General features: G+C 42.1%; 1 protein-coding gene across 2 annotated transcripts in view; it reads right to left on the bottom strand.

The window, feature by feature from the left end:
* The window catches only part of si:ch73-22o12.1 (nectin-2), an 84720-nt gene that overhangs the window by 46116 nt on the left and 19788 nt on the right, over positions 1-18816 (bottom strand). For both annotated transcript variants that reach the window (XM_063486215.1, XM_063486214.1), the window contains exons 2-6: positions 8118-8227; positions 7001-7253; positions 1672-1965; positions 1415-1532; positions 674-822 (exon numbers count right to left, since the gene is read on the bottom strand). In XM_063486215.1, coding sequence (XP_063342285.1) covers positions 674-822; positions 1415-1532; positions 1672-1965; positions 7001-7253; positions 8118-8227 — 924 coding nt within the window. The remainder of the gene's footprint in view (positions 1-673; positions 823-1414; positions 1533-1671; positions 1966-7000; positions 7254-8117; positions 8228-18816) is intronic.

The following is an 18816-nucleotide window of genomic DNA, read 5'->3' as shown; positions in this document are numbered from 1 at the left end:
CTCAGATTCCCTCCCACACACACACACACACTCACTCACTCACACAGACACACACCATGGACAGAGCAGCTGGACCCCTTAGCCCTACACTAAACACCCAAGTTAGTCCTCAGCACAGAGAATGTGTCTGTTTGTGTGAATATGTGACATGTGAGGTAAAACAAGGTGCATCCCTGGGGAAGACATGAGAGCAGAGGACACCAGGAAATGTGTAGCCTGTGTGATGAAAGTGCACTTTGTTCCAGTTCATCGGTTCAGATATAAATGTTTTTATGTACAAGCTAAGGGAAACGTTTACATGATGAATGAGATCCAAGTGAGTCCCAAGAGTGGGCTTTTTCACTTTACTTATGAAATGTTCACTGCTTTATTGATGCCTTTACTGTGTACAATTTATCAGCGTGCTGGGGCATTTGCAAGTTGCGCAAATTACCCTTCGTATTGGTTTTAATCCATTTAGAGCCACAGAAGGCTTGATTTGCAGCGACAGGAACAATCATAATGTTAATTCATTATGTCACAGGGAAGTGCACAAATGAGATTGTTTCCGCTGAGAAACGTCACACGATGCTGAAATATGACATTTAAAATGTTATCTAACTGAAATTGTAAAGGCCACTTAAGCACGTGCCTAATTTTAGCATGCTGCGCTGATCGGTGACACTTAACTCACCTCTGACCAGGATCCCAAACTGTTCTTTGGTTGTCCCAATTTGGTTGTTGACTTCACAGACAAAAGTGGTGTTGACAGACTCGTCCACATTCTGTACCTTGAGCACATTTTCACTGACCTGCACTGTAGATGGAAACTCTCCTGTCGTCCTAGAGGAACACAATCATATATCGGTATGAGAAAGAAGAGAGTAGGAAAAGAAAAAAAGGACATTTGACACTGGGTACAGAGAGTCGGACATTTACAGAAACGTGCTGCGTTGTACTGTTTCATCATATTCAGCTAATCTTGATCAGCAGCGCAAAACCAATCAGTTTGCCACCCTTCCCCAAAAGGCAATCCATTATAACACACTGCTGGAGATACAATGGGGACAGCAGGAAAATCAGTATTGCTGGATGCAATCCCAAAATCTCATCTCTTCCATTTTGAACTTCCAGACTTTTTTTTTTTTTTTCCAGATTTTGTCACAGTTATGTTAATAGCTGATAATACAGAAAATGGAGACAGACGCACACTGTGTTTCTCATTAAGCAAGGGTTAAATCTCAAGTCACAGAGTCCATTATGAGAAATTATTCAACTATCTCCATAATCAGAGCACAGTTCTGTAGTTGCGATAATAAAAGCGCTGATTATAGCTCTGTGAGGACTGTGAAGCTGGAAAATGTGACTAAAGAAAAACGGGAGAGACGGACAAAGAGATAAGACAATATAGATTTAAGGATGGGCCAATACTCACGACTTCCACTGGACAGTGGTTGGAGGGGGGTTTGCATTAGCCTTGCAGGTGAGCTCCACATTTGTGCGGCCCATGTACCAATTGTTGTCATAACCTTCTATGGTTACCTGGGGAGCAACTAGGGGAAGAAAGAATGAATGGGAGGAGGAAATTTAATTAATTAATTTAAAAATAAAGAAAAACCCAATACAATGAGCTCAATTAATCGGGTTAGAATAATTGCTGATGGATGTATGTGCACTTGTGAGAGGTCTTACACTGAACTGCTAAATTCATCCTGAAGCTCTCTGGTTTGACCAGGGTCCTGTGTGATACGACACAGGTAATTTCTTTCCCGTTGTCGTCTGGCGTTGGGACCATGATGTACTCGCTGATCACCGTCAACGTGTTGTCAGTCCCCGGCTGCTGCTTCGTTGTGTAATTGCCATTGGCTGTAGTCACCCAGGAGATCTCGGCAGCGGGTTGGCCATTTGCTGACTTACAACTTGCCACAGTGACTGGCTTAGTGCCAGCAACCACTGTTACAGGGGAGGCCGAGTTCTCGGGTTTAGCTGATGGAAGGATGAACGACATGACGCAAGGGTGGAGAGTGGAGACAGGGGGAGACACAGAGTGGCAGAGAGAAGATCAAAGGATGTAGAGATAGATAAAATGGAAATAAGACAGCTGAGGGAAAAGATATTGTGCACATTATTTATAAACAATTTGAGACACCAGCCGGGCAAAAGCAAATCTAAAACCCGATCTGCATGCAACCTCTGTTGCCCTGCTCAGCCTCTCTCTGCACAGTAAAGATTGAAGTAGGATCAAATATCTATTATGTTTATTTTATGACAGGATATGTATTCTTACCAGGGAGGAGTTGTCAGTGCAATTCACTTTTTTCAAGCTTTTTGGAAATTAGTTTCTAAATGTATTACTTGTTTGAGAAATTTTACCAGCTCTGAGTAACTCAATACATGAAATTAGAGCTACGAGAATGTCATTTTCAACTCTTCACACATTTAAAATCGACATGACCACATGGAATTGCCTGTTGTTGTCAATTCTCTACCACAGAATCATGTATACCTGCAGACAAACACAATAAATAACTATGTTGCTTATTTATCATTTGTTTTGTCCATAATACAGGTATGGGCAGAACTCCTTTGTTTTGTGAACATGTGTACAGTGGCCCTAAGGGGTCAAACGGACTGCAGCTTAAGAAAACACCAGAAATGATGCAAAAGTAAACAAAATTATAAACAAAAAAAAAATCTCACAAAACATGAAGTAAGTGTTTCGGGGGGAGGGGGGTTCATGGCGGACCAACTGCGGGAGTGACATAAATCAAAACATGCAAAGGATTTTTCTGAGACACCCTGAAAAGAAGCGAAGTATTCATCGGTGATGTGATGGACAAAAGAATGAAGGTAACGCGTTTTAATTATACTGAGTCATTTAATACTGTACATATGTTTGCTATTAGCGGTTTACTGTTAGCATGTCACTTCTGCAGCCATTCCATCACGTTCTAGAACCCCCCGCCAAAAAAAACAAAACAAACAAAAAAAACACTTCAGTTTTATTTTGTGATTTCTTTATATTTATTTATTTTTTTATATATATAAGCTTCAGCTATGTTTTTATTCAAATTCCATTGTGTTTTGTAGCTTGTGGATGTTTCCATTTGCGTTTTTTTTTTAAGTTGCATGTGGCCCATCATCCATGTGGGCATATAAGGAAGTTAGGTTTGTAGTAGCGCTTATGGATATTTTCTAAAATGCAAATGTTCTGGCGACCATACCTTGCCCTACTACAAGTGGAAAAGGCTCCAGACCCCCCCCATTACCCTGAAGTGCACTGAAAATGGATGGATGGATGTTCTATCATACTTTAATTTTATGGTTTTTCCATTATGCTTACAGATAAGTTTCCCTTTTGCTTTCTTAATCTCCAAGCTTTTATAACAAAGCTGTGACACCATGAGTGCAATGGGTTTCTGCACTGATTACAAGTCATGTTAACATATAGCCACATTAAGAGCAATTCTCTCGTCACTGTTAAAAACAAAAAGCTATCTCATGATATACATCAAGATTGATTCACTGCTCAGAACCGTACTGAGATCAATTCCTTTCATCAAGGAAGCCAATCTCATTTCTAATAGTACTACTACTACTACATTAGTCTAAGTCAGGTTTACTTCTTTTAAACAATTTATCCCACTTTTCTCTATAAATGTCTTGCTGTATAGCCTTTTTGTTGAGTCTCACAGAGGAGAAATAGAAAGCATCACCAGCACCGATCCTCCAAGCATCAGTGATAACAGTGAGGTGAGGTATCTGTGTCGAGCCCAAAGGATACTAAATGAGAACACGTACCCCAGCCACAGCCTGTTCACCCTGCTTTCCATCTGGCAAGCGATACAGACACATTTGTTTCCCGTTTCTTTCCTTAGGCTGCAAGACTAAATTCTGAATTCATCCTCTGCACTTCAAGTCAAATAATAGACTTTATTTTTATGACTTATTGTCATAAGAACATTGAATTTTGCTCTAGTAGTCGTGCAATAAGAATGAATTCTAAATTTAAGCACAAATTCCTCCCTACTGAGAAGACATTAAGATCTTTTATTTGTATTAAGATAAATGTGTTTACTTTTAGTCTGCTCACACTAGTTTTGAGATACAAGTTTTTTTTTAAGACTAGAAATGTGGCTTTTCTAAAAGCTTGTTTTAGAAATTGTCGAATTGAAACTCTTCTGCTGACAGATCATTTCATTTACTTTAAGTAATCTTTTCCCCATTTTATTCCTTTTTTTTGGTTATTGATAGCTTGAGTTTTTTGGAGTGTGTACACTCAATCTTTTGCTCCCGAGAGTTAACATTGATAAACAATTACAAGCACCAGTGCAAACACATCCAAACCCTAAATCTTCTGTCACTCTCCCTCCAAACCTTAAATCCATCTGTCCCCTCTCTATTCCTATCACACACCACTGATGCACAATTTCCCAGACTGGCCAAATGCATTTCCATATACAATTTCTACATCACTACATGATCTGAGTTATCCTCACCTCCATCTTCTCTACCCTCTTAATTGCCCTCTCTGATACTAGTGTGGGATCAGAGGAAAGCAGGCAGGACAGGAGCTGACAGCAGGCATGACAAGTAGCTAGATCAATATACTGCCTAGGGGGAAGCATGGGGGCATGATGCTTTGGAGAGAGGGGAGCAGGGCAGAGGCACTGGTGCTGGGCCAAGGTTAGACCAATGGTTCCATTGCATTAACAAAAACACAATTGATCTGACAATACCACTTATAACAGCAATTAAGCCCAGCTGCACATGCTTTTAACCTGCATACTAACTTTGAGGGAAGGTTTGAGCTAGAGGAAAGCAGACAGAGTAAGAGGGAAGATCCTTTGCATTCATACAGTTTGCAAGTTACATATGCATAGGTTCCCTACAAACAGATGAGTGACAAATTTAAGGAAAAGAACAACACACTGGCTTTAATTTGCCTTGCAAAGACACAACGAGTCTCTAGAAACTTTGGAAAAACATGAAAAGAGGTTTTTGGTTGGAAAAGCCAATTTAACTGACAGTTAAACACAGTTGGGAAATTCCTCTTTTTATAAATCGCTTGACTACTCAATTAATTCATGGTGTGAAAGTCTGTGAAAAAACCTCAAGCTTCAAATCTTTCAGAGGAAATGGTGCTGGGTTCCTGTGCACCTGACGAAAAGCCGCTGGGGGAAGGTTTGAAAAATGCTTGTTGTTGAGTGGTATCCTCGTGTAATACATTTAACAGGAAACATTCAAAAAGTCCTTGGGAGACAAAAAGCTGCAATGAATTTGAACCCAGGAGTGCATGTTGGCAAAGAGCAACAAATGCAACAAGCTGGGAAGTTACCCCTTGACAAATAGAGCTGTAAAGCCACGACTCAGCGTGATGCACAATACACAGGGTTCAGGATCTCTTAAAAATGAGTTTGTAGGGTTTCAGGAAGTCAATCCCAGAGTAGAGTAGCACTGGTGTTGCAGATGTTTAACACTCCTATTCACGCTAGAAGCTTTTTAGGTTCAGTAGTGCAAGAAATTTAACTAAAGATTAAAAAAAATGTAAAAACAAAATCTTGGATAAAGAAATCATTTTTGTAGTTTTGCCTCCATGCACCACAGAGAGGTTTTAAAAATCAAACAATCAAGATGTGATTGAAGTGCAGACTTTCAGCTTTAATTCAAGGGGTTTCACAAAAGTATTGCAATAACTGTTTATGAAGACATTGTTATGCCCAGCCCCCATTTTCAGAGGATGAAAAAAATAAATAATAGGACATCATTTTAAACATGGGGATTGCTTCATAATATGATGAAAATCTTTCGTAGTCAATGACTGCCCCAGGTCTAGCTCTCATTAGAGTTTTATACTTAACTAAAAAGCTGCTCTGTTGGGTGAGCTCAGGTGACTGACTTAGCTATTGAAGAAAATCCAATTTCTTTGCCTTGAGAAACTCTTGGGTTGCTTTTACAGTACGCTTTGGGGCATTATCCATTTGGATTGTGAAGCGCTGTCTGATCAGTTTTGCAGCGTTTGGATGAATATGAGCAGAGAGTATAGCCCCGTACTCTTCACAGTTTCTGCCATAATATTGTCTCCACTATGTTGAACAGATAATATGGTATCAGATCACAAGTTGTTTCTCTCCTCCTCTGCACTTTTCTCTTCCTATCATTTTAGCACAACTTCATCTTGGTTTTATTCTCACAAATAATCTTTTCAGGTCTGTGTTGGCTCTTTTTCTGACCAAGTCTAATCTGTTCTTGTTCTAAAGTGTAACCAGTGGTTTCCCCATTTCTGTAAACTCAGAATTTCCATTTATAAAGAGATTTTTGCGCTTCACAGCACAAAAAAAGACTTTGACAATGATATACCATCCTGCTTTAAAATGTTCTTGGTGAAATGTCGTGTTGTGTTTAAGGTCTTTGGGCCCTTTTCATTTTCGGAGCTGGCCAGTGAACCCATTCTTGTTAAGAATGCACAGAGATGTGATTTGACCACTTCTGAAGTTTTAAAAATGTCTGTTACTCTTACTAGCTTTATTAGAGGTGGTTGGAGGTGAAAGTCTGCACTTTAACAACATGTTGGTTATTTGATTAAAATGTACTGTGGTGGTGTACACAGGCAAGAAAATTACTGTACTACAGTACAAGAAAATTAGAGACCAAACTGTACCTGGACACTTGGATAGGTAAAATTATAATTGCAAAAACAATAATCATCTTCTGGCTTTTTTATAATTTTAAATAAAATTGGCATTCTTCAAGAAATTACCTGAAATTCCAACTGGATGTTATTCATGAAGTCTTAAGAGCAAAGATGAAAGCATGAGATAGGAAAAATCCCTTTTTCTTATTAAATTCTAGCAGATCTGTTTGCTTCACAAACCACAAGTCCAATTTTTTAAGTGGTTCAGAGGTTCAGCTTCTTGGAGATAAAGCATTCATGCCTCTGTGCCATTAAGCACCGAGGCTTTTTCCTTGATTTATCACATCTTTTCTTAAGCTTAGTGCGTAGAGTACATTAGTGACCTACCTAGCATGACCAGCTGGGTGGTGCCACGGACATTTCCGCCAGGGTAGGTAGCAAATTCGCAGGCGTACTTCCCCTCATCTGTCATCCTAACATCAGTAATCTGGATAGAAGGGCTGTCCACCTTTGGAGGACTGGGCACGAAGCTGACTCTGCCTTTCACAGGTGAGTTAGGATAGCTGGGCTCATTCCCGGGGAGAAACACAGCTATGTTGACTGGTTCTTGGGTTGGCTCTGGCACGTACATCCATGTGACCTATGATGGCGCACACAGAGAGGGTCAGTGGACGGGAAGCATAGAGAGACAATGAAAAACAGCAGACCTCATTCATCATGGCATTGATAAGCGACACCGCGACAGCATTTTAAGATATCCACGTTTTAATGTAAACTCCACAGGGTTGCGTACACGGCATCACAATTAAGTGGGGAGCAGGTATGAATATGGATGCGAGTTTTTCAGGAGAAGTACTCTCTCGACTGTTCTTAGCAGAACCAAGCAGAGCTGTGCACTTCCAGCTTCATTGAAATGCAGCTAAGAAGTGCACCCATTACCATATTCAATCCCCTAAAGCAAAATGAAGCTTAGCACTGTTTGTTTGGAGTAATAAAACATTAAGCCTAAATGTGACAAAAACCTATTGCTGGCCTCTGGATTATTTCTGTGAACCATGATTTGTTAGATTAAGGTGCAATGTGGCAAATAAACAAGGCACATAGAGCCATATTCTGATTTTTCTTGGTTAATTTTATTGAAGTGAATTGCGTTTTCCACCTCAGACACAGTTTTAAGGACCTGCAGAATCAAATCAGTGAGTAAATGACTACTTTATTTACAGGAAAATTGTCATAATTTGAGTTAAATATTAAATCCACTTCAAGTCGGATACCTGCTGGCTTCAAGTGTAAAAGCAAATTGTAACTGCAGTCCCAATTTCACTGAATTGTATTGTGTCAAGTCAGCACAATGAGCTCCAGTTTTGGGATGACACAGACATTTTTATTTGAATTTCACACAACAAATCTAGTTTGCAGCTGAGAGAGAGTATAATGGTGCAAAGAGGTAATCAAATACTAACCAAAGGGAAACACAGATGCATCATGGGATTGTATATCTTACCATTGAAAGCTGTACCCCAGTGGGATCAGCGAAGGCACAGCGCAGGTTGACTGTCTGGCCAGGATACGATGTCACCTCTTGGTCTACCTTCACACGCTGACCTGAAGCTCCTGAACAAAACAAAGACAGAGACAAAAAAAAGCATTACTCTCAATGTTTTCCTTTAAACAAAAACTACAGGAGAAAGCAAAGAAAAGGAACGGTCTTGGTACAAAGCAAAGATAAATGAGGACACTATGGAAGTGTGTGTGGTACACAGGACAGCATTACTGAACTCAGGCAAGTAGGGCAAGAGTCTGGTACCTCTCCATGACTGTGCGTGCGTGGACAGATTGGTGGTGGGGGGGGGGAGCGAAGTTGTGTGTTGGGGGAGAGAGAAAAAAGAAAAAAAAAAAAAAAAAAAGGAGGAGGAGGAAAGCCAGTTCTTTTTTACCCATAGGTCATAAATCATGTGGATGGGTTCTGCTTTTCTATAGCCTGCCATTTTCTGTGCCGACACATTCCTGTGTAACAGCAAAGAGTCAAAATAAATATGCTTTTCTTAGTGCGTTTTGTCAGTGGGTGTGTGAGAAACAGAACGAGCGAAGGAGCTTTAGAACGACAATCTGTGCAAGTGTGTGTGTGTCCGTCTGTGTGTGTGTAATCCAGGTCTCTGTGAAAAATGTAATTACTTGTATGAGTAAGCGCGCATTAGTGTATGTCAGCAAGATGGCACCTGTTTTAAGTAAGAGTGGATTACCGGCGGATACACAACTTCAAATGTCTGCAGCCAGGCCTACATTTCCATAAGAGTGTGTGCGCTCGCAGTGTGTTTACCGGGAAGCTACAGACACACGCACACATAGAATGAGCAAAACACAATTTCCCCTAAAGACAAACAATTACTTGAAAAACTAGTTCCACTAGTTTGTGCTGAGCTCAAGCTGTTGTGTTGAAACTAATATGATCTGCTGCACTGGAACACACACACACACACACAGGCACCCACACACACACACACAGGCACCCACACACAAACGAAACCCGTACGCAAGCAGATAAGAGGAAAGGGCAACGCTGTCTTTCTCGTTTGACGAGCAATAAACACCACACCTTCTCTTCTCAAGGGAGACCTGAGATATCAATACAGAGAAAGAGAAGAGGCAGGAATGAGTGAAGAACCGAGTGGGAAAGTGGAAGAAAGCAAGCCTTTCCTAGAATAACACCAGCTCTCCCAAGACCAGCCCAATTTACAACCACAAAACAACCCCCTTGTAGCCACAGAGGAACCTCTGGACAACCACTAAACAGCCTGTGGGATCAGCAGCGAGCCTTATTGGGCTGAAAAGATGAACAAGTTGTTGTTTTTTTTAAATTTTATTTTGCTTGAAGACTCATGCACGAGCATAGCTATGCAAGTCGACACACGGCGAGCATGCGCGCGCACACACTTACACACAGGCATCAAATTACTGCTTTATTGTCAAGCACCTGGCCTGTAATGTTTCAAATGTCTAGAGCATTATGTAAAGATCACGCTACACTCCTTTGTCAGCCTACTTAAACAAGTCAGACTAATACAGATTAGGTTTGGGAGTGGGAGCCTGACTGTGGTTATAAAAATGATGTAGCAGAGGAGGAGAAAAGAGGAGAAAAGGTTATTGAATACCTTGATTACTAGTCTTGATTGTAGTATAAGGACCAAGCGGCATGTCAGAGGTCATTACAGCGTGGGATTGACGATAACTTACTCCTCATTTCGTTTATGTGCAAATTCATACGCAAACACACACACACACACACACACACACATCTATTACGTCCACACAAAAATGTGGGGGCAAACTGAGCCAGGCCTGTTGTCTGTCATTTGAAGGCAATAAGAGGAGAGCCACCACGGGTCAACTCCTGCCAGAGCTCAGATGAGAGACAGGGCCAGCCTTATGAGACTCCCTACAGCCACGGGGAAATGAATATTACACACAAGACATACAGAGACTTGCACAACCTCATTCTTAGTGATAGTCCCCAAAGCCCAGCCCCAAAGGCTCAGACTCTGTGTCATTAGAACAGCAGATGGGGAGAAAGAAAAGTCAGTGTGTGCATGCTCATCTACACAAACAGACTTTTGGAAATGATGAGACAAGACAGCATTAAAAAAAAAGAAAGAAAAAAAAAGTAATCGAGACACATTTTGAGTGCATCAGTCACATTAAAACACAAGACAGAGAGATTGGAGGCGGAGGGGGACAAGAACTAAGGGAATTAGTGAATAGAAGACAGTTCAAGGGTAAGAGTGAGAAGAATAGGGGAGAGACTGAGGGAGAGAAAGAGAGGGTTGGAGGGGAGGAGAGTAAGAACAGAAGCCTTATGTCACTGCTGCTCTACTTTACAGTAGCTCTGCTGCCTGCAGGTGACATACAAGCATCACCAAATGCACATGAACAAACGAAACACATGCACACACAAACTGCCCTCCTCAACATCCTTAAGTAGTCAGATGTCAGCATCCTAAGTACTGTCACCTATCATTATGTCTTTTAACACCCACATGATGTGCACGCACAGACACACACATTATTGCTGATGGCACTGTGACAGCCCTGCCATATTAACACAGTCCTCTCTGATCCTCTGCCTGGTCACGCTGACATTTCCCACCATCCATCAGTGAAGAGGGAAATGAATCAGAGAGGAAGAAGGAGAGGAAGTATGCTGGGAGGACGGAAGGATGAAAGGAGGAGACGAGAGACAGGCTGGGAATGCCAAAGTGATGGAGGATGAGAGCGGAGGAGGGGAGGGGGGCGAAGTGCAAGAAAAGTGGGGATGAAAGGGTGTGAAGAGAATGCGATGCCAGGAATAGAGAATGAAAGAGGGAGCGAAGAGAGAGTGTGGCGAGAGAAGAGGAGAGGGGGAGGATCTTAAAGGAGAGACAGTGTCAGCTATGAACAAGGTTAATAGGAGACAGCTGAGGGACAAAAAAAAAAAAAAAAAAGACGTTTAGCAGACGAAATAAGAAGAGAGAGGGGGTTAGCAGAGGGAAAGAGGCCATGGGAGATGCAGTGGGACCAACTAAAAATGGAGAGGTGGGGGCGCAGGTAGCGAGAAACAGAGCGAGAAGAGGCAGACGAGGGGAGAAGAACGGGAGGCGTGGACCTGTGAGACGCTGGGTAGACTCCACACCTGACCTTGTGAGAAGCACTGTGGATGTGAACAGAGAGCGAAAGCGAAAACTACAGTGAAACAGTATGAATAAACCAGCGGAAGGGGGGGGGGGAGAGCGAACACGAGTGAATAAAACCCAAATCCTAATTTTCTCTGCAGCCCATTTGAGCCAGTCGTGGCTTATAAAACGAACATACGCTTATCAGCCTGTGTCCGCCTGCCTCGCTGCCTGGCTGGCTGATGCCTAATGGCATTCATGTCCTCCATGTCTGATCCTCACTATAGTGGAGAAAAGCAGAGCGTCAGAGGGGACGGGAGTGCAGGCCATCAACTAAAATATCCAATAGCCTTCAGAGCTCAGTGGCGCTGTCATTTCATCAAACTAGGGGCTATGCCCTGTCAGGTGGGCTACAATGAAGCTTCCCCATTCTCCATGTTCCTGAAGATTGCTTCCCACTGGTCCACTGTGTGCATGTTTGTGCGTCTGTGTGGGAGACAGAATGTGGGTGGCTTTTCCTTTGGCCTTTCTAACACATTCCTGTCTCAGTAACCACTCTGGGCTTTCATATTTCTTCAAGGCCTTTATGAATTTCTCCATTTCCATTATTCTCCCGTGGTTGTTATTGTTTTGCCCAGGCTTTCCACTCCTTCAGCATAATAGCTTTGATATGGGAAACAGGGAGCGTCATCACTTTTCTGTCCTGACAGAATCTGTCGCGGCATGCGCCTTCTCTGATTTGATTTTCCTTTTAAATACTTTCTCCCACTCCCCGTCGCAGGTAAACTGAAGATAGATCCACAGCCGTTTTCACAAATGAATCAGTTTGGGACATTTGCCACAGTTACCCCTTTCTTACACTTCACTTCAAATATGTTTGCACCACTGAAAAGGGAGGGAGAGGTGACGGAGATGCCTGAAAAGAGTGTTCTGGAGCTAACGCATATCGCACCACATGATAAAGGTTCTATTCTAATTCTATATTAGGCAAGAACAACCAGTGTTAAAAGTCTAAAATTAACAGACTGTAATCCACACTCTGGGGAAGAGACTGGGAATCACTCTTTTATATGTAACGTGAATGTTACTTTCCTTACTTAGAAAACAAAAAAAGTATATGATAATGTATACGATTTATTAAAAGGAGACAAATCTCTTGCAAAAATATACAGAGCTACCCACTGTGGCGAACCCTTGTGACAAGCCGAAAGTAGCTTTAGTGAAATAATAAATGTCAATGTTATTCTTTCAATTTATTTGCATTAGTCTCACTGCAGCTCAATTTGAGCCTTAAGACTACTACACACTGCTGTCCTTTTCCTTCTCTTAGTCTGAGTGCACCTCCTGAGTGCATTCAAGCAAGTGTTACACCAAACATAAGAGGGAGAAAGCAAGAGAGACGCTTTGACGAGTTCTTCTCTTTGGTCATCTCAAACGATCGGAGTTTTAAGTTGCGTCAAAGACGTAGCGAGAAAAGCTGCTGTTGTAACTGGATGAAAAGCCTCCAGACTGACCCCGTTAGGTTCCTACATGCCATATTTGCTCACCTGGTGGCAAATTATCACTATATCTGATGCAGCTTCTTAAGTCAGGATCAGACCAGTATCATATCCAGTTAACCAACCAGTGAATGCCCACAATAGACTGTAGACAGGTGTAAAAATGACTCACACTACCACATTACTAAACAATATCCAGAAGAGGTTTGGGGCATTCAAACTTTCTGAAAAACAAGAAACTTAGCGGTTTACAAAATAGTTAAGCACCATCCATCAGATCGTTTTGCCTCTTCATTGTTCAGAGATCTGGGTTATATTCTCAGTGCAACAGCGTCGTTTAGTTTTTGCGCTGGCCTTGGCTTCTGAATGAGCGCGCTGCCAAATACCAGCTTTCTGAAGTTGCTGATGTGTAATTTTGTTTTTTGAGACACTGGCACAGAAACACGGATTCAATTCTACATTTGTTACTGAGGCTGTTTTGTACAGTGAAGTTTATAACATGAGGGCAGTGAGATTTGAGAGTGAGAAACTGTTACAATTAAGTTAATGACCAGATTCAAAGTGGCTTTCATGTATTTCATGCATGTGAGGTCATGTACTGTTTACCTTTGTTTTATACGGTAACATTGTTTTGAAATGGGTCGATGTACATATGTACACTATGAGCTTGAGCCTGGGGATGCAACGTGATAACAAACCATTTCATTTCTATTCCTCACCAGGAGCTCTAGCTCTTGGCTAGTATCCCTCCTCACAAAATCTTCCCTTTATTGTTTGAGATGAAAGAGTGTAATATTTCAGTTTTTGTCACTGGGAACCAACTGTTCATCTTCTTCAAACTCTGTTTGAGCAGCAAAAACTCATAAGCAGAGACAGTCGAACGTGTATTAAAGCGGACAGATGCCATCTGACGTTTTAGCTAAAATGACCTGCCAGTGTAGCTGCCCTTATAACTCATTTCTGTGTGGTGCTCCCATTGTTGTGTCCATAACAAAATGGCAACACTGCAGTGGATGTGTGTCATGTCCTAACTGCTTCTGGTCTGTTTTAATAGCCGTTATCAGCTGGAGCGTGGAACAGCACCAACCCAAACCTGCTGTCTGCCGCTGCTGTCAGACATCACTGCCTTCTCTGCCTTATGGTCGCATAGTTAAATGAACGCGGCCACACATACAGCCACGCAAATCTACAATGAATGTCCACACGTTGCGCACACACACACACACACACACACGTAGATGTGGGCACTTTGGTATGCAGGGAGCATTGTCGGACGGCTTAGCTTTGACAGGCGAGGCAGTTTGACAAGCCAAGAATAAAACTAGGAAATTAAGACTTGAGATGTGTCTCGTCTTCTCATTGACCTTTCCACTGGGCTTACTATAAGGAGCCAATCGATAGCACATGAGAAAGCTACATTTAGAAGTAGCCACTGTGCATTATGGACATCTCCAATGACATCCTAATATTCTATTCATGCTGCTTTTCCAGTGGGAAGTACAGAGTCAAAAACACCAGTGTTAAAAGAAAAGAAAAAGGAGGCACACTTCAAAGACTTTAAGGTTATCACAAGAGATCGACATTTAAAAAACTCCAGATATTCCACTAACTTGTAAATTTAACACAGAAAACATTTGGTGTTACAGCAAGGTTGCATGCCGGAGACGGGAGGTAAAACAAACCTCTGTGATGCAACAGGAGTAGGAAAAAAAATAAGTGCAAGAAGAAGAGAGTACTAGATTTCACTTTGTTCACAGTGACATGATGAAATATTTGATAACTGACTCTGAACATTGACTGTGGAAAGAAAAAGGGAAATCAGACACACAGGCAGAAAGAGGAAGGAAAGCAGAAACACATGAAATGTAACAGAAGGGGAGAGAAGGAAAAAATGGGGGTTTGGAGGGAGGGGACAGAGAGACACGAACAGGCTTCAAAGTGCCAAGGAGAAATGAACAGCTGGAGGAGAAATCTGCACCGGGAGGTGTGTATATGTGTGTGTGTTTAGTAAGCGACTGCATACACACATGCATTTGTATACTGATGCATATTCCTATTTAGTTGCCTGTTTATAACAAACATGCCCTAGGACTTGAGCGAATATCATTTGCAAAAATAAGCATTTGCCAATTCAATTAAGTGTATCGTCTTAATGAAAGCAACCCAACAGGGAAGTATAAAAACTGAAATATATATATATTTATACAATTTATACACTTTTAAAACTGTGTGCACTTTAGTTCAGAAACCCCAAACCTCCACATACACAGCTGGACCGTGACCTTAGTCTTACCGTGAGACTGGTTTATGCACTATGCATGAGTTCAGGAGTAAGAGGAACTAGCAGTGTAGAAGTATTCACGGTGGGATCTCCAAACCATTAAACTGCATGGGCTTTGACATGAAATTACATACACAATAGCTCATGCATACATGTCTCTATGGACCCTTCTCTCCCTCTCTTTATCTCTCCCTTTCTCACACTCCTTCATCCTCCTTTCTCAGTTATGTACATAACAAAGAATGTTCCGGGTCAAGCGAGCTACGCCAGGAGAACCGGTTTGAAATACGAATCATGTGTGTCGGGATGAAATTGGAAAAACAGGAGTTAGTCATTAGAAATGATAGTGGAGGGTTTTTTTTCGCTTTACTGCACCGTATCACACCTTGCAACAGGAGGATGAACCTTACACAACACATTGAATCACTTAGCATCTGCCAAAGTGCCACATACAGGAAGCAGAAAAAAAGAAAAAGAGCTGTGTGGTTGTGGTGAGGAAAAGTCCCCCAAAAAACATTTCCATACACACAACTACTATGTAAAGCAAAACCATATTTAGACAGGCAGAAACAAAAACGCACATGAATGTGTGTACGCATACACGCAGGGTGGACAGGCACTCTTCCACAGGGTGAATAATTCATCCACGGTTAAGAACGAAAGCAGTGTGCTCTCCTCCGCCTCTCTTCATTATTGATAAATAAGAACATCTACACTGTACCTGACCCGGAGGGGGTGGGGGGGATGATCCAGAGCGAGAGAAAGAGAGAGTGAGTGAGAGAGGTGGTCAAAGAGAGAATGACTCCAGGACACAAAGAAATAAAACAGCTGTATAAAGCAGAGGTGTATAAGGCATAAAACACAAAAAGGAAAATGGCAAAGGCCATAAGGCACAAGCTCGGTTTTATGGTACCGCATGTTTTCATTTGGCGCTGGGCCCGTTTAGGGTCAGTAAAGTCTGGCTTGTAACAGGCAGTTTACTGTGGACAGAAAGGACAGTCCTCCTGAGCCAAACAAGCTGCTTCTATACTCCCTTGCTAGCGCTATTGCTTCAACTGAATAAGTGACTGAATAACTTACTGGCTGGATGGCTGACAGACACCCAGCTCCCCCGCGGCTCCTGGCTCGGCTTTGTCTGTTCAGGCCGTGCACATCATTCTACCTCCACCACTCTTGCCTTCACTCTGCATTGCATCGCTCACTTTGTTTTTTTTCCTCCCCATCCTTTTCTCAGTGCTATAGCACTGTCCTGTCTTTTCACTTTGGAATAAATCCTTTTCATCCCTCTGGCTCATTCTGCTCTTCCTCAGCTATTTTTTTTTCCCTATTCCGCCAGTTCTTTTTCTGTCTGACTTCTTCAACCCAACCCTGTGTGCCATCACTTCTCATGGTAATTGTAGTGGGCATGTTTTTTTTATCCTGGCATGCAATACTGGGTCTTTGTGCTGGGTGACCACAGTGACAGATCTGCAGTCAGAGCCTGAGCATAAAATGTAAATCAGAGGAGTTGGGGGGGGGGGGGGGGGGAATCACTTTTCAGACAGGTCTAGTATCAGTATCTAGGAAATATCTTGATCTATTCCCCATTATGTATGCTGCCCTCTCCCAAAAAGAAAAAAAAAGAAATCTATCAGACATCACTGTGTGAATGACTTTGGAAGCGTAAATCCAGACAGAGTATGGCAGCATCGCTTCAGAAACAGCCTGATCCTTTAATTCATGGGTAAGACAGAAGTGCACAGCTAAAACAAAGTGCTAGGTACTTCTTCAAATGTCCAAGGCAGGCTGTGCGTGTGTCACCTCATCCATCACTGTGTAGATGCCTGTATACATCGGTCCATGGGCATGTCAGCTGCTAACATAATGTGATTATGCCTCCTATTTTCACCTCCCTAACAACACTTGGAGGTGAGAGTCTACCAAGGAGTCAGGAGAGGATATTTCAAGCTGGGTGTGATCCAGTCCCTGAATTATAAACAAAGCTACACGTTAAAGCGCGAGGAAAACCATGACAACCCCGCCCACGCACCGAAACACAGCTGCGTTTCCAGGTTTTTAGTTGCCAGCGTTCACCTTTACCTCCCCTTGGGTAGGGTGGGGTGGGGGGTTCATTTCCCAGCTTCGCTTCCCACTTCCACTTAGCCTGCTACTGATGAGCCCATTGGTCAACAAAGCTGTCAGCCCACAGCTTATTCATAGTCGAGGGGGTGAGAGACCAACCTAATTTATGCCACACATTAAAGGATTAAAATGCAGTACTGTGATATGAGGGACTGCCATTAGCACAGTCAATCTGTCAGGAGGATCACTCAGCGTGTTACCAAATCAATGCCGGCCATATGGAAGACAGAAGGTCAAGCACCAGACGCAAACAAACAAGGGGGAGTGTACCAATATTATGATAATCTGATGACTGTGTCCATCATAACGCACAGCAAAAACCAGCTGGATTGAATTACTGATGGGAATTTTGTGTAGGAGCACAGGAAAAAAAAGTCTGCTGGGAAAGATTTGAGAGGACAGGCAAGTCAGGCTCCCAAATTTCTACACCCCCATATGCTTTTAAGTGTGTCTCCTCTTGCAAAAGTTTTGCTAAAAATCAGAGCAAAAGTTATATTTAATATGCTTTGGACTCGTTTTACTACAAGACTGCAATGTACTGCTCAAAGGTATGGATAACTGATTAGACCACCAGCACTTTCAAAGTGAAACGAGGACCCATTAAAAGCAGATTTTTTTTCCCCTATAAAGATTCATCAGAGCTACAGTGTGGTGGGAAGACTGCGACAATTAGTAAACATCGAGCACGAAGGATGTCGCAAAGCAGAACAAAAAGATACGAGGAGAAGACAAAGATAACCAAAGCAATTAAAAGTAGAACGAAGCCATTCTTTGTATGTTACTACTGCTGCATTGTATGTATCAGAGTTGCCGTCTCTCAGGGCTGCGGTGAGCCATCGGGGCAGAGGTGAACAGCCTATTGTCTTCAAGGCTCAATAGGAGGCAGGTAAGATGAAACGCTGCACACAAATACATTCCTGCTATCAGTTTTCCCGTAAAGGAGGGTGAGGGAGGTGTTACTGATGAGGAAAGGAATGAGACTGTAGCAGAAAGGAAAAGAGAAAGAAGTTTTGCTCTGTAAGATCTATAAAAAGGCACTCTGGAGCAAGAGAGTAATAAACAGGTGGGGATTTTTGATGAGGTTATATTCAGGGTTGTTTTCTGGCACTCCCTCCATCTCTTTCCTTTGTACTGAACATCGAGATCAACTTTGATTATTCTCCAGTCACTATGACAACTTGCCTTGGGTACACGGTGTATTGTTTTGACGCTGATAGATGAATGAATGAAGAGCTAATAGACAGAGAGACATAGAGCTCAAGGAGACGGATCAAACGGGAGGGGGGGGGGGACATAACCTGATATTTCTCCTCGAGTCAGTCTGTTAAATAAAATTAAACAAAATCCACTGAGAAGCTGTGGCTGGCTGGAAGCGAGCAAACACACGAGGTTAAAAATATATATATAAAAAGTGGGTACTTCTGAGTAAAGTCAGGAACTATAAAATTCAACAAAAATAAATGAATAAAACTATGACCTTCCACTAAAAAGACAAAACATGCATGCGATTCAAATAGCACACGCATGACGCAGTTAAAGCTTTGAAATAAATAAAGTAGCAACATCCTGATGAGAGCAGCAGCTCTCACATGATTCCTCTTGACCCTTTTTTTGTCACAAAGTAATCTAATAAAGCAATAAAAAATAAAAAAGGTC

The sequence above is a fragment of the Pelmatolapia mariae genome, linkage group LG10_11 (assembly GCF_036321145.2).
Source record: "Pelmatolapia mariae isolate MD_Pm_ZW linkage group LG10_11, Pm_UMD_F_2, whole genome shotgun sequence".
NCBI classification, from domain to species: Eukaryota; Metazoa; Chordata; class Actinopteri; order Cichliformes; family Cichlidae; genus Pelmatolapia; species Pelmatolapia mariae.
Note: the sequence above shows the minus strand (reverse complement) of the source record. Positions and strands in the feature narration are given on the sequence as shown.